Below are 14,761 nucleotides of genomic sequence, written 5' to 3'. Positions count from 1 at the left end.
TTGTTCTTCTTCTCTTGGTGTTATTAACTACAAAACCAAAAATAGAGAGATTAATAAAATCAGTTATTCATCGTTATTGACGATGATCTGAGGAATAGTGCGGAAATAAACGCTACGTGTGCGATCTGTTTAAAAGTAGAGTCCCCTTTTCATACTCAGCAAACGATCGTTTGTATTTTAAATTCCTAAAACGATTAATATGCCGTTGTTGTTATCATCATTATAGCCATGTCACTTATTTTCCCAGCTAGAAAAACACTAATTTGAATGCAGCCTTACATTATCGGCGCCGTAAAATGAATATTGAGGATAGCCTGCACGTATGCTTAACTCTAAAGGGATATTGTCTGCATCCTATCCACCGAGGAACAACTCAAGCAAGGGGTGAGAAAATCACTTCACTACATTAGGTCTTTCATTAGTTCATTATTACTTTCTTTGCAGTAACAGCCAGCCGTCGACTGCGCGAGGCGCGCGAGCGGGAGGCTGCGGAGGAGCTGTCCTTTCAGCACCACCACCTCAAACTGCATTTCAGCACTGACGGCCACCAGCCTGCTAATAGAGGATGAAGGCTGTCCGTAAGCGCACGAGTTGACGCGAGTGCCAAAAGCAAAGTCTATTAAGCACAATGGTCTGTAATTAGATTGGCTGTAGTCGTTTCGCGTGGCCATACTATTGTCAGACAATGTTAACTGCGCCATAACGATGGAAGTTGAAAACCTTGACAGCGCTGACTGCGTTTGTAGTGGTCTTCACCCCCCCACTCCACTACCTGATAGAATTACTTCAATGGACTCCACCACCAGCCCCCTAAGAGGTTGGAGCCACGTCTCCTAGAAATCTCCGCAGCCTTCAGGGTGCAGCTCTTTCAAATTCAGTTAGACACGTCCACGAGGGAACAAACTAGTCCACAGGCTTTCAGATGTAAACTGACATCTGGACACTTGATTGATGGACTGTGCGGACTGTTATTTGATATGTCTCACGTATATCTGACATTATCTTTTAAAGGGATGGAACCCACAATTGATACTGAGCGGATTAAATATAGTAATATTAACCTTAAAATCAAAATAAGACGCGCAAAAATGGACGCTCATTGGCTGTATCCAAAAATGACTGGTCTGCCATCAGTTGTATAGAATATTTGGGGTAAGACATTATCAGTTTAGATCAGCAGAGGATATGATAAAAAAATCTTCATGAGGCCATTAACAGTTAAACATGTTAACGCACTAGTCTAAGTAAGATCAGTTTTTTGGCACTCAGGAAGGACTGTTAAACAACTTCAGCGGGACGGCTCAAAGACAAACATTTAATATTCACAATCTAATTAGTTTCAAGCGAGGATAAAAGATGTGGCATCACCTACTGGGCATTAAGTTTCTTTTTTTTTTTTTTTTTTTGCCTTTTAATGTAATAACGCGTCACCATCTTTTAACAAAAGCGTCATGCCAGACCTGCAGCGCCTCTGAGCTGCTTGAAATTCACTGTAAAAAAAAAAACAAAAAAAAAACAAAAACACTGCTGGTGGTGTCAAGGTGAGGGGAGATGTGTTTTTCATCCCGGAGCCTCTCTGTCAGTCACCGCCTCACAGCCAATGGTAAGTTCGCCTCGGCCGGACCGACTCGCCGCTCGCTTCTCCAGTCCCTCCTCGTGCTGTCCTCGCCGTGCACGCGCGTGGTACCCACGGTCGTGAGGAGGAGGAGGATGTTGCGCGTGAAGGGGAAATGGCTGCCGAAAACAAGCCGGAAGGTAAGAGAAATATAATGGGATTAATTCGCCACTATGTCGGCCGTGCGGTTTTTAGAACAGCTGCAACTCTGCGCGGAGACGACACCCGCGTGAGGACGAGCGGAGAAATTTGGGGTAGAAAACGGCTCCGCTATTTTGCTCCGAAGAGGCAGCTAAAACGTGGAGACATCACCTAGCCAGCTAATATTAGCTTGCATTCTAGCCAGCTACTATTCCCATCGTAGCCCACATTTAAAGCACGCCACGGGGACAAATAGTCGGCGTGGTGAAAGTAGCGCGTCCGCCGTTTATTTTGCTCGGGATTTCTGTCAAACGACGAGCAATTCAAGTTGTTCACAACACGGCTAAGTTAATGACAACATGTCATTGGCATCGACTAACTTCTTCCCTTATTACCCAGCTTTAAAAAGCGGCGTGGTTGTGTTAGTTTATCTCTCAATACGGCTCTGTCCTGCAGCCGCTGTTTGCAGCTTGTTTTGGGAGCATTTTGATAATTATTCGGGCATCTGTTTCCACGCGTATTAATCCAGTTTTTTTTTTAAATTTTTTCCTTTTTTTTTGGTCTTGGAGAGGCTCGTGCAGTTCACCCCCTTGAAGCGCGAGAATTTTCTTTGGCATGCAGCGAGCAGTGTTTGCGAGTCAGAAGTGATGTATTTTATTTTATTTATTTATTTTTTTCTGTAAGGCCCAAATGAGCGAATATTCTGTTTTTCCAAATGCCAATTAGCCAAGCACTTGGCCTATATTCGGTTTGAGACGCGGGCATCAAAACGTTACAGTGCCCGCTCGACTTGCAGTGCCCTATCGCACTGGAAATGAAATGCCATCACACCAGAGGAAACAGGGTGGATGGAAAGTAGGATTTCCAGCAGCCTGCCCATTAAACTACTTTACACACAGGACAAAATGATGACTTTCCCCCCCTCAGCTTATTGCATACGGCTCACTAACTTAAAATGAAAGGCATTAGACTTACTTATTTCCTGTTTAGTGGGGTGTTTTACTGCAAAACATATGCATAAGAGATGTGTTCTCATTCAGATGGGCCCGTGGAATTTCTGGGTGAGTAACTGAGCGACGCATGTATGAAAATAAGGATGAGATGTAATCCATCGCTTTCCTACTCAGGTGGCAGCTCTTTATTGTTAAGAGTATTTGACGCAGACTATGTATTTACAGCCTCTGAGGGTGACATAAACATAAAGCAGCTTAAAAACGTACATGATGGGGTTTCATGGGAAATACCTGAACTTGTTTACCTGATGTGCATGTTTAATGACATTTTCCTGTTTGTGTTGATGCCAGGTTTTTCAGTTATGTCACACTTTCCAGTGTTTAACTTTAGTTTTTCCATGAGCTGAGTCAAATGATAGATCATTAATGCAGTATGTTCTTGCTTCCCACCCCTAAACTTGTAGTATTTTTATATTTATTGATTCATATTGACCCTTAGGGTGGAGCAAAAGAGTCATCAGACTTTAAAATTGGCTGCATAATTTGCGAGAGAGAGAGAGAGAGAGAGAGAGAGAGGGAGAAAAGATTTCTACATAAATCGTCCGGTCCAGCTGTTTCTGAGCTGTTCATACTGTACTGTTGCAGGCTTGAAAATTCAACAGACCTCTGTCAGAGTTTGGTGTCAGTAACCTGAAACATGAATTCTTTTTGATGTAGGATTACTTTAATGTTTCAAACGAGTGTAAACAAATTGCCTCTGTCCATGTGAGGGGAAACGATAAAAGACTGGGAATTCAGTTTGGATGTCAGTGTGCCAACCACTAAGCAGAGTCCCACCAGGGGGTGGTATTGAGCTACAGAAGCACACTTACTATATGAGGGATCTGTCTGTGGCTATGACAAAAAATGAAGACATCTGGTTTTATGATAGTAATGACTTCACTGTGGTGTATAGTCCTAATGCATTCATCTACATAGCTGAACTTAACAAATAGGCTCCAGCTGTTAATCTCGGTGCCTCTCCGACACAGGGAGCTCTCACTGAAAACCCTGACTTGAAAGTCCCATTGCTGAGCAGGTTAAGTTATTTTCAGTGTTCCTGTGAGGCCGGTCAGTGGAAAAAGGAGGAGGAGGAGCAAGGGGAGCATATAGAAAGAGCGAGTGCTTCATGCCTTCACATAAACGCGATGTCGTCTCATGTAAACCTGGCCCTTAAGGCTTTTACGTGGAGCTGTCAGGCCGAATCCGTCCTCCTGCATCCAGTTTTTCTCAGTTCTGGCTGTTCATTAATGTAGAACATGCTCTTAAATGTACGTCACTGTTGCAGTTTTGACATGGCGTGTCCCTGGATGTCGGGCAGCCGGTGAGAGAGCTGAGCAGTGTTTCCTTAACCTTTTGTCCTTGTGGTATGCGGGCAGTGCTGATCTCTCTTAGTTGTTTGGCAGGTCTTATGATGGCCCATAACAACTGAGGGTTACATCTTGCGTTAAACCCAGGGGCCATGACCCAGTCTCACTCAGCGGTGTAATGTTTACATCCTGGGGTATTTCTCTCCAGCCTAACTGATTGTCAGGGCTCCTGGGGGTGTTTTTTTTTCTCCTTCACACTCATAAAAAGCACTGTGGGTCCGTTACTTTAAGTACAAGGCCTGGAGGGCAGTGAAAAGACAGGCTTGATGTGTCTGACGCTGAGCCTGCTCGAGATAAAACTATAGCCAATGGTCTTAGGAATCTTCCAGAGCAGCACGTCATACAAAATATTGCTGCACAAGAGCTAAATTTGAGGAACGAAACAGGCGCTTTTGTAAACACAAGCTGTCGCGTTAACACTTTTGTGATGTTGGGATTCACCAGAAAAGGAAACGCTGTGTTGATGCTTTTAACATCTGAGGCTTAATGTTGGTACTGTTGCAACAGCGTAGACCGTTATTTAAAAGCAGATAAACACAAGTCCAACGACGAAGGGATAGTTTCCCGACACCTAAAGCTCGCACAGGTGTGTTAAATAAGCTGCACAAATGCAACGCAGGCTGAACTTCAGTGACGACAGAAACAATCAACAAAGGCCGCTTTCTGAAACGCGGTGCATTAGGCCCGCAGCCTCGGCAGCGCAGGAAGTAATATTTCCCTTTTATATTCAAGCGGGTGCAGTTTAAAAAGTTCCATGATGTTATCATTTCACTCAAAGTTCAGGGTGAAGCGGCAGCAAAACATCAAGCAAGCACGCAGTCAGCCATTAACTTACAAAAGTGCTTGTGCAGCAATGGTATGAATATTTCTCGGCTGTTTTGTAAAGAAGGATGAATTTAACCTCCTTGCGATGTCGGACAACTTGCTCTCCCAGTTTTGTGTTGAATCAGGCGCTGCATCCCCCCCCCCCCCGGCCTTTTAATTGAATCAGTGAGGTGTGGATGGATGGGACCCGGGTCCGGCTTGTGGTTGCTGAGATGTATCATTCTTACCGCCTGCCTGTAATAGACCTTTACTGACTGCTTTGCACGGCCTCCACTGATTGATTGTATTGATTCATCCAGTTTCCCACTGATACAATAGGGATTGTTTTTGACTCGTATCAAACCAGGCCAGACCCAGACTGACCCTTATTCCTGTTCCCTTTTCTTATAGCTACCAAAATATTCAGTCAATAGAGAACTTCACTGTTTAAAATGACAACAGACAAATTCACTGTGATTTCTTCATGTTATTAATATTCATCTGATTATAAGCATCATACTCTGACCAACAGCTCTTATGTGTTTTCAATGTATTTTGATATACTGTCTCGCTTCTGTTGATGTTGCTTGCATGGGGAGTTTGCTGAGCTATCACAGGCTGGGAGAATGCTTCTTTTCCTCGATTTTCTCTACTTTTCTCTTTGCCTCCTGAAGGACTGAAGAAAGTTCGTAATCCGGATCGAATGTACAGATCAGCAGTGTGTTATGCTGGCCATGGTCCACCTAAGAGTATCAGTGATGACACAGAGACGAACAGTAAGAGTCAGTTATTAATACTGCATTGCTGCTCCAAGAGGCCACTCGCTGGCCAATCTATTATTCATTCATTGATTCATTTATTTACTTCTTGATTTCATCCGTCCCCATGCCCCCTCCTTCTTTTATTCTCCTCCAACACAACACCTCCTCCGGCTGCTCTGTTGATTGAAGTGTCTGCTTTACGGGATCACGCTGTCAATAGCTGAAGTGTTGTCGTTAACTAAGAGTGATTGTTTCAGGTTGAGGCCAGGGGATCAGGACCTGAGCAGACCCTCAGAGAGAAAGCTTACATTTTGAGCCATCAATTACGGCCCTGTGCTTGCCTTTTCTCTGCTTTTCTTAAACCTGTATTTGATGGAGGGGGGCGGGGGGGTGCACCCAAGTTAAAGGGTGTTTCTACACTTCTCATAGAGCATAAATAGATAATGTTGTCTGACACTTACAATAACAATCTGAGCATGTCAGTGGCAGAAACAAGCGCTTTTAGAGGCCGTGCTTTGACGAGCGCATTTTTCCCCGAAGGATTATGTTGCAGCCATTGCGGCCCATTTCGCCGCTGCCATCTGAGGTGATCTGCTGGACCACTCCCAAAACTTTTTGCACCTATAAGACCCCGAACTATGTAAAAAATGGCGCTACATACCAGAATTACCCTTTAACAATGTGACTTTAAAATCTTGCAAAATGAAATTGTGTGTGACAAAAATATTTCTGCATTGCTGGAAAAAGAACAGCATCCTATGATGTTTTTTGTTTGTTTTTTTTTCCTTCAAATGGATTAATCTTTGCCTTTGCCTCCCTCTCATTACATTTATGCTCTATGAGAACAGTAGACTAGGGGCAAAGAACAAAGACAACACGACATCACAGCTGAGGTTTTTATGACTTGTAAAAACCAGCTTCTGTGGGAACTGCTTCAGTGCACTTACAAGTCTGTGTACAAGTGCTATTTTCTGTCACAACCAAAACAAATCAGTCAGAAATATAGGCCAAAGTCTTGATTTTTTTCTCTGTGTGTGTGTGTGTGTGTGTGTGTGTGTGTGTGTGTGTGATTTTCCCTCCATGCCTCTTTAGAAAATGTGTCTGAATTTTACCCTCTGTCTTTACCCATCCTCTGTAAAGCAGATTGTTTCTCAGCAGAAAGGAGCCCCTTCATTGTTAATAAATACACCAGTCTCTTCACTGCTGGAAGACTCTGTTGATCTAGACTAGAGACTGGGTAATTAAGTGTGCTCATGTATTGTCATTTCTAAATAGAGAGTCTGAAATCATCCCCAACCCCTTGTTAGGCTCCTCACTCGATGTCTGTCACTGGGAGAGCTCTGCTGCACCAAATGTTTTTGGTATTTTTTGAAAGCGAATGTTTTGAGAGATTTAATGGCAGGGGACTGCTTGTGCAGATCTATGAAACAGGGATGCATACTGTAACAGGGACTTTGTTGATAGACTTTTGCGTTACCCCCTCATGTGTGACAGCTGTGACTGACAATAGGTTTTTGCGAGTCTTGCTATTCTCCCTCATCTTATTGCGTGGTATTACAGTATCCTGTACCCATGTCAGACACCCCATTTAATGCGTTCAGCCTGGAGGTTTCTCTGCCTCGCCAGGATACTCCGTGGCAGAATACAGCAGCTCAAACAGGCAGGTAAACCATTGATCTGAGTAATCGTCTGAGTAATTGTGGGAGTAGTTATGACACAGAAAGAAGGGCTTTGTTTGTGTGCATGTGTAAGCAAAAGGGAGAAAGTGAAAGAGAGCGAGAGAGAGGGAGTGTGTGTGAGAGAGAGAGACCTCACCTCTGCTCTCCTTGAGATGGGATTTTTATGGATGGGTGAGCTTGGTGAGGGCTGAGAACACATAAAGAGTCATTTTCAGTTTGTTGCAGGCAGTTAACCGTGTGTGCATGTTTGTTGAACTTCCAGTAATAGGCCTAAGCTTTTTTTTTCTTTCAGCTGTTTGACTTTTTGACAGTCTTCCCTTATTATGCCATATTACTCTATATTATTATACCCACATGGAGCCATAGTGCGTCCAGGGTATAGCCACTGAGGGACTGTAAACAATGAATTCTGCCCCCCTCCGCATGTGTGGTCATACCACGGCTGCATAGGAAATAATGCCCGGTGAGATTTAGTATAATCCAGATCTCCTACTGGCATTCAGCTTTTTTTCTATCCTTCCCACTGGGGGGGAAAAACGGCACCTTTTGCATCTTTTGCAGCAGCTGTTGTGTGTGTTGCAGGTCAAACACTCACCCTGAACGCCACCCTGAACCTCTTTGTTGTAGTTTTATGGTGAAGTTCAGAAGTACTGTTTTTTTTTTCTTTTGCTTGTGAGCATTTAGTAATTTCACTGTATGTAAGAGTGCTATTAAGAGTGCTAGACTATAGGCCAAATGATAAAGAGATCCTACACTAATACACTATTTTAAGTCTACAGACATCTCCGTGTCCCCGTCAGGCTGTGTGGGGACCAGCCTGTGCACTGTGGGCCAATCACTGTCATTACTGCCTGGGAAATTTGACACTCCTTATATTGCCCTGTGTTGTAGTAAAGCTCAGCTCCGGATCTCCCACAAGCAGTAGGCTGCAGACTTTGGTCTAATCAAGTGGGCTAATCAAGTGCTCTGTTCACTAGTGGCCAAGTACCATCAGTCTCCCTGGTGGACTCAATGTGAAATCAGTGATATAGATTTTCAAAGCCTATGCAAATTAAATGGTATTTTGTGAAGTTTTGTGACGTTGGAGACATAGGACAAAAGCTGTAATGTCTTACACAGAGCAAGGAGGGATTTTTGTTTTGTTTATGTGAGAAACTATATAAAGTTTTTCACATATTAGAGGTTAATTCTTCTTTGAAAGTGTTAAATGTAAGTCATGACATTCGGCTGCAAATGATTAGTGACGTTAGCAAGAATTTGGGGGCTTAGCTGAATCACAGGAAAGTGTCCTAATCTAAAGGCGACAGGGGCAATATCCCATCACTGTAAATACCATCGTGGCTCCAGTCTCCCGCCGGTTAAACCCCCCCTCTCCACCTTTACTCCCTCTTTCATGCATCGCAACCAGTTTGATTGCTTTTAATTGACAGCATGTCATCAGTCGACCGCTGCACCTTGGCTGTTTGACTTCATCTCCGCTTCACATTTGGCCACATTCTTTCTTTTGTCTCGATGTTTTTTTTGTTCATCTGCCAACATCTAGTAACTGCTTTCACCACGTTGGCCCGCCGCTGCACCTTTGCCTTTGATCTGACGTTGAACTCTGTCACTGGACTGCTTTGACATCTCTCCTCCTATAGATCTGCTCATTATGCTCCGTGCACGTCTCATCCCACACACTCCAGTTGTGGATTGTTTAAATTTAGATTCTCGTTACATTTCTCGTCATGTTCGTGCATTTCAACGACCACGTTCTCACATCCCTTTTAAGGAAATTGCATGAATATAGATATGCAAGTACAATGATTTAAATAATAAGTGATGTTCTACTGTTTCTGTTCATCTCACTGTGACTGCATAAGTGTGTGAGTGTTATTCTGTCCATATAATACAGGGATTAAGCGATCAAAATGTCTCTTGCTTCTTCAAAAGTAAGCTTTCGGAACAAACACCATTGTCAGTTTCAGGGGGTGTAACAAATGAGGGTGAATCACCAGGTGAAACAATGCAGGTTCTTTTATTTTTAAAAAGTCTCAGTGTTGGCAATTAAACTGAGTTCCCTTCATTTAAAATATAGTCGGCACACTGGGAAATATGCAAAACAGGCAACCTCCTTGTGATGGACTTGAGACCATCATTAGGGCAGAATTTTGAAAGGTTTGCTATATGATTTGTTATCTGCATACAGTATCACTCACTGCCATTGATGACATGTCGCCTGGCTTCACTTTAGGTGGATCAGAGTATGTTTTTGTCTCTGGTAGCTTGAAATTTCTCAACCCAGTTGATGAAATGTGTCTGAGCTAAGCTCATTTGGCTAACCGGGCTAATTTTGGAGCTAAACTCTCAGGGGCATTTTCGGTCCGGCCCAGTGGATGGCTGTCATCCAACCTAATGATAACACACATTGCCATAGGCCTAATTCAGTTTCACAGCACTTCTTACTGGACGGAGATGAGAGCCAAATGTTTATCCACATGACTGTGTGTTCTTCTGTAATTCACCTGCCTCATGTTTCAGGTATAGCTACAAAGGAAGACTTTGAAGGAGCTGTTACAGTGCTCTCCACATCCTTAAACCATATTAGCCACTGAACTGTTAGGGAAAATGCTTGCATTCAAACTGTTACTTTGGATATGCACTGCCAGCAGCGATTTGTTGAATGATCTATAGCCAAAACATTAGCTTGCAATTTCTCCACAATGTGGGCACAGATTAAAAAGAAAAACTGTCACTCCCAGAGCGCTCTGAGACAGAGACGGAAGAGAGAGGGTTTTGCGTTCAGGGCTCGGATATTGATTAAAGATTTGTTTTTGTCAGCCTTTCCAGTCTCATGACCCTCGCTCTCGTCTCTAGGGTGGGGCTGGAGCAAGCTAGCATGACAGATACCCTTAAATTCGGCCCAAGTGTTTGCTTAGCAGCCAGGATCAGTGATAATCCAAACATCAGCACACAGAAATATATATCTTTATACCCATTCGACGGACGGTGATGCGAATTATGAAGGGGCATGCACAGGCTGCCTCTGTTCAGCACACAAATGGCAACATGAAAGCTGCAGACCTGTAGCCTCTGTGTTGAACAGGGCTCCTCTCCCTGTTTAGCCTTTTGTATGTGAGCTCGCTCATCAAGACCTAGAATGTAATTGGCTCCAGCGTGCCAGCTCAGCTCAGCACATCCTCTCATGTAACAAGCTCTGGTATCAGCCTGTCTTGCACTTTAGTGTTTTACAACCAAATAGTAGTTTTCTGTGTATCCTTTTCTTGGCTAATGTAGAGACAGTCATTAAGCCTGCTGTTTAGACTCCAGAATAAATATTAAACCTTAGTCCACGGGAAATGCAAAGAAGTGCAGTTCCTTTCAGGCTTTGATGAGCTTCTGGCGAAGGAAAAAAAAAGCTACATTTACATTTTCAAAGGCAAGATTTTGTGGGTAATTTGTTGTTTATGCACTGATCAAATCAGACAATTTGATTAGGAAGAGCTTTTCTATATTCTGTAAACCTATTCCAAATCTGACAACCAAGCCATCCGCCTGTTGGTTGTTTTCAGCCGATGCATAAACTGCGGTATATGTGTGGATTTCCACAGCGGACGGGTCTTTAATTAGTAAGAAATGCTTTGTTGTAACACTCACAGTTTCTCCTTCACATCTGTGGAAATGCCCAGTGGAAGGAAGAGCAGACGTAGAGCAGCTGAATTATTATTTGTGTGGATAAATAGCAGCTGAAAGAATAAAACGGTTAAGAGGTCCGAGACGCTGCTGAAAAGAAACCTCAGCACTCGACAACAGTTATGTTGAGTTCACCTTTGTGTGCTTTGAGAGCCTCTTAAAAAAACGTTCTTCTACAGAAACAAGGCCCCTCTCAAGTCAGACAAGGACTCCCAGATTAGAGAAGGCCGACACTGAACATCTACAAAATAAGAGCCACATCTAAAACACATGGTTTATTTAACAGCACAAAGCGCAGTGCACTGTTTGAGACATGACAACAGTTAGCCTGCTCTTCAAAGAAATACAGTCATCCATATCTGAGATAGATAAAACCTTGAACACAGTGGCCCACTGTATAATCTGATGTTAATGTGCTATAGGCTGGTAAGAGGCCCCCGCTTTATATGGACCATGTTTATACGAGCCGACAGGCTGGATGGCTTCCTGGTTTGCCATCTTTACTGTTATCCTTTACATAGTTTAGTGTTAATTTAGCAGTGGAAATTAACAATAAATATACTCATAAAATAAATGCAACACCAAGTGCTTTGTCCATTTCACTGGTGGTGCTGGTTTAATTTGTACATAGTGAAATTACTCTACATAGTACAGGTATATTGCTAAAATGTGGGTATCCTAATGAATATTTAATGGCGTAGATATATTATGTCATTATATCAGCTATTTGGTTCAAAATCCTTTGCACTCAGGGACTGTCTGAAATCCATAGACATCAACAAACACTTGGCGTGTTCCCTGGTGATGCTCTGCCAGGCCTGTACTGCAGCCACATTCATTTCTTGCTTGTTTTGGGGCCTTTTTGCCTTCAGTCTGGTCTTCAGCAAGTGAAACACATGCTCATTTGGATTGGGGTCAGGTGACTGAATTGGCTTGTCAAGAACTGTCCACGGTTTGGCCATAAACACAACTTACTCGCCTCGTCTGTGTGTTTAGCATCATTTTCCTGCAGCATTGTCTTATAAACGGCAGACTGTGGACACAAAAGGGTGCATGCTACATACTGGAAGGCAGCAATTTAAGAGCGTAGTTTTTGTAGCATATCAAATCCAATCTGGCTGCACTGCCTATATTTTTAAGATGAATCTCTAAATTAGATTTTTAAATATATGTGTTCCAGCAGGGGGTTTTCCTCCTGCCTGGAGAGAAAGACGTGAACACACGGACACACACATGCTTAGATATGCTGGACTTAAACATTCTGAGGGCAAAATCTATCGAAGAAACGTCCATAAATTTGCTTAAAGACCAGAAAAAAAGACGTGCCCCAGGACTTCTTCTTCAGTATGAAAAATAATCCACTGATCGTGGTCTGTACATTGCAAACTGGACCAAAATGCAAACAAATAATATAAAAAAACCCAAGACTTAGCTTGCAAAGTTTTAGCCCACAGCTAATTAATTGACTCCATGGCTACAGTATACTTCCTGTTTGCATCCCCCAAAGAATTATTGCAAAACAAGCGGTTCATGGCTTTAATTGGCTTGCTAACATTAGCTTTTTGGCTAATAAAACAGATGAGAAGTTCAACCAAAATATAAGGAAATATGATTATACTTTACAATACCAAAGTTTTTTTTAAATACATGTTTCCAACACAACATTGTGCAAAATGTGTACAATGGACGTCTGTGTCTACTGTAAAAATAGTGGCTGAATATATATTGGGCTCCTATGGGAGTGTCTTGATAATAAAGTCTTTTTGCATTCAGTGTGTTTACATGCACATTAGTGATCTGATCAATCCCTGGTTTCAGCGGTAACCTGATTTCAGAAGCGTCCGTGTAAGGGTGAGGGATTAGGAGAAACCCAGTTAACATCTTGTTAGTCCTGCAGTGTTTGCACAGGTTGCTCTGTTGCTTGGGGGGGTTGTTACTTGACAAATACAAGAGTGGCATTTCAAAGTAAAATGCATGTTGCGGTTGTGTCACCTATTCGTGTGCCCAGCATACTGAGATGAGATGTGTTTTGCATAGTTCAGGGGTTCATGGCAGGGAGAGCTGTGGAGCCAACAATGCTTTGTGCAAAAAACATTTTGTGCAATGACCGGTGTAATTACAAGGTTGTGAAATAATTAAAACCAAGTGAAAGATTTTATTGCATTTGTCATGATCCTCTGCGCTGTATATTCTCATCCCACAAATTTGAACCTGCTGGCAGGCTGAGCAGACATATCCCCCCACGCTAGATTTCTATCTCCACTCTCTCTGTGAGAAAATCCTCAACATACTTGAGACATATTCCAATTCAGCTCTGTCTCAGTGGTGTCATAGGAGGGTGTGCCAGGGGGCAGCATCGAATCCTGAATAATCTGTGCAGAGACAGGCTCGCCATATGTATCTGCTGCTGTCTGCCGAGCAAAGAGCAAATCTTCACAGCGCATTTTGTAAGATGGGAGATGGACAAGACTTTGTACTGACCCATGCTGTGTCTGAGTGTGGATCCAAGGTGATTTCCTATTTGTGAGTGTGCTTCAACATTGAAGGCCCTTGCTCTTCTTGACCCTTTTAGTGAAAGATAACAAATGTGTGGCACTGCATTAAAGCAAGTCCACAGCTGCACAACAATACGCCTGCACATAAAAACAACTTCCTTTGTTGCCTGATCATTCAGTTGCAGCATGTTTTCTGGTTCTGGTGGTACCGAGGAGCAGATGCTGTATGTGATTCTTAATTGGGCGAAGCGAATGGTTACAGATACCTGCGCAGCTCATATAAAGCAGACATGCAGAATTACAGGTACAGATGGAAATGGCAAACACTACAGACATACTCCTGCTTCCCTTTGGGAGTGATGATGTTCCACCTTACATATTACACTCAGATGCTCCGAGCCAGCTCCTTCTCTGTGGACCCACTGTGTTCATTCCCATTGAATTTTCCATACGCAGTAGCACTCTGTTCTTGCTGTGATGTACAGCAAGCTACACGCACTCTTGTTATATCCCCATAATCAAGTGCACTACTGGCTTATTTGTACTGGCTTTAAAGTGGTATTTTGCTTTGGTTGAACTTTTTCGCTTTTTTCCCAGTCAACCACTGATATCAGCTACCCCAGGGATCCATAGTCAGCACTCATATTCAGGCTTTTCTCTGTCTCTCCCTTTGCTCATCCTAGTACGCTAACCCACAGTTATATAAAAGTGAAAGAATGTTGTTTTCCAGTTGTAATGCATTTTCAAGCTAAATTGCATTGCATACAAATGCCGTATTTGGCTTTACCTTTAGTGAATTTATTTATGTTCAATCCACATACATTAAAACTGAATAATAGAGTCATTTGCACATGCTGGGACATTACCTGGATTAATTAACTCTGCATCCAATATTTGCAGTGTTACGGGCTCTAAATGCATTAGAAGTGTGGTATATTCAAAAGATTAGGTTCTGGCAGTCTTTGTGAATGGAGGACAGGAACAACTACAGAGACGAGAAAAGCTCGTGTTGTTTGTTTGCTGTGTTTTAGATGATAGGCATGGTGAAATATTACCTCAATGACACAGTCTTACACAAGGCTCTATTCATCCTCTGTAATGAACCATAAACCTTTCCCACACAGCCTTTTTTGACGCGGATGCACCTGCTATTACTTTATTTTAGTCCTGTAACATTGGTCTCCAACTTTAAGAGGGTTCCTCTGTCATGTAGCTATGATTGACAATCGCTG

General features: G+C 42.8%; 1 protein-coding gene across 5 annotated transcripts in view; it reads left to right on the top strand.

Moving 5' to 3' along the window:
- The first annotated feature begins 1,630 nt into the window (after positions 1 to 1,630).
- Positions 1,631 to 14,761, top strand: part of camta1a (calmodulin binding transcription activator 1a) — a 276,505-nt gene continuing 263,374 nt past the window's right edge. For 4 of the 5 annotated variants that reach the window (XM_070968777.1, XM_070968773.1, XM_070968774.1 and 1 more), the window contains exons 1-2: positions 1,668 to 1,755; positions 5,597 to 5,698. In XM_070968777.1, the coding sequence (XP_070824878.1) occupies positions 1,731 to 1,755; positions 5,597 to 5,698 (127 nt within the window). In that variant the 5' untranslated portion in view covers positions 1,668 to 1,730. Of the gene's footprint in view, positions 1,756 to 5,596; positions 5,699 to 14,761 lie in introns of all 5 variants that reach the window. The other variant, XM_070968776.1, reaches the window with a different exon arrangement.

This window comes from Chaetodon trifascialis, chromosome 8 (genome assembly GCF_039877785.1).
Source record: "Chaetodon trifascialis isolate fChaTrf1 chromosome 8, fChaTrf1.hap1, whole genome shotgun sequence".
In the NCBI taxonomy this organism is placed as follows: domain Eukaryota; kingdom Metazoa; phylum Chordata; class Actinopteri; order Chaetodontiformes; family Chaetodontidae; genus Chaetodon; species Chaetodon trifascialis.
The sequence above is the reverse complement of the archived record's forward strand: the minus strand, read 5'-3'. Positions and strand labels throughout refer to the sequence as shown.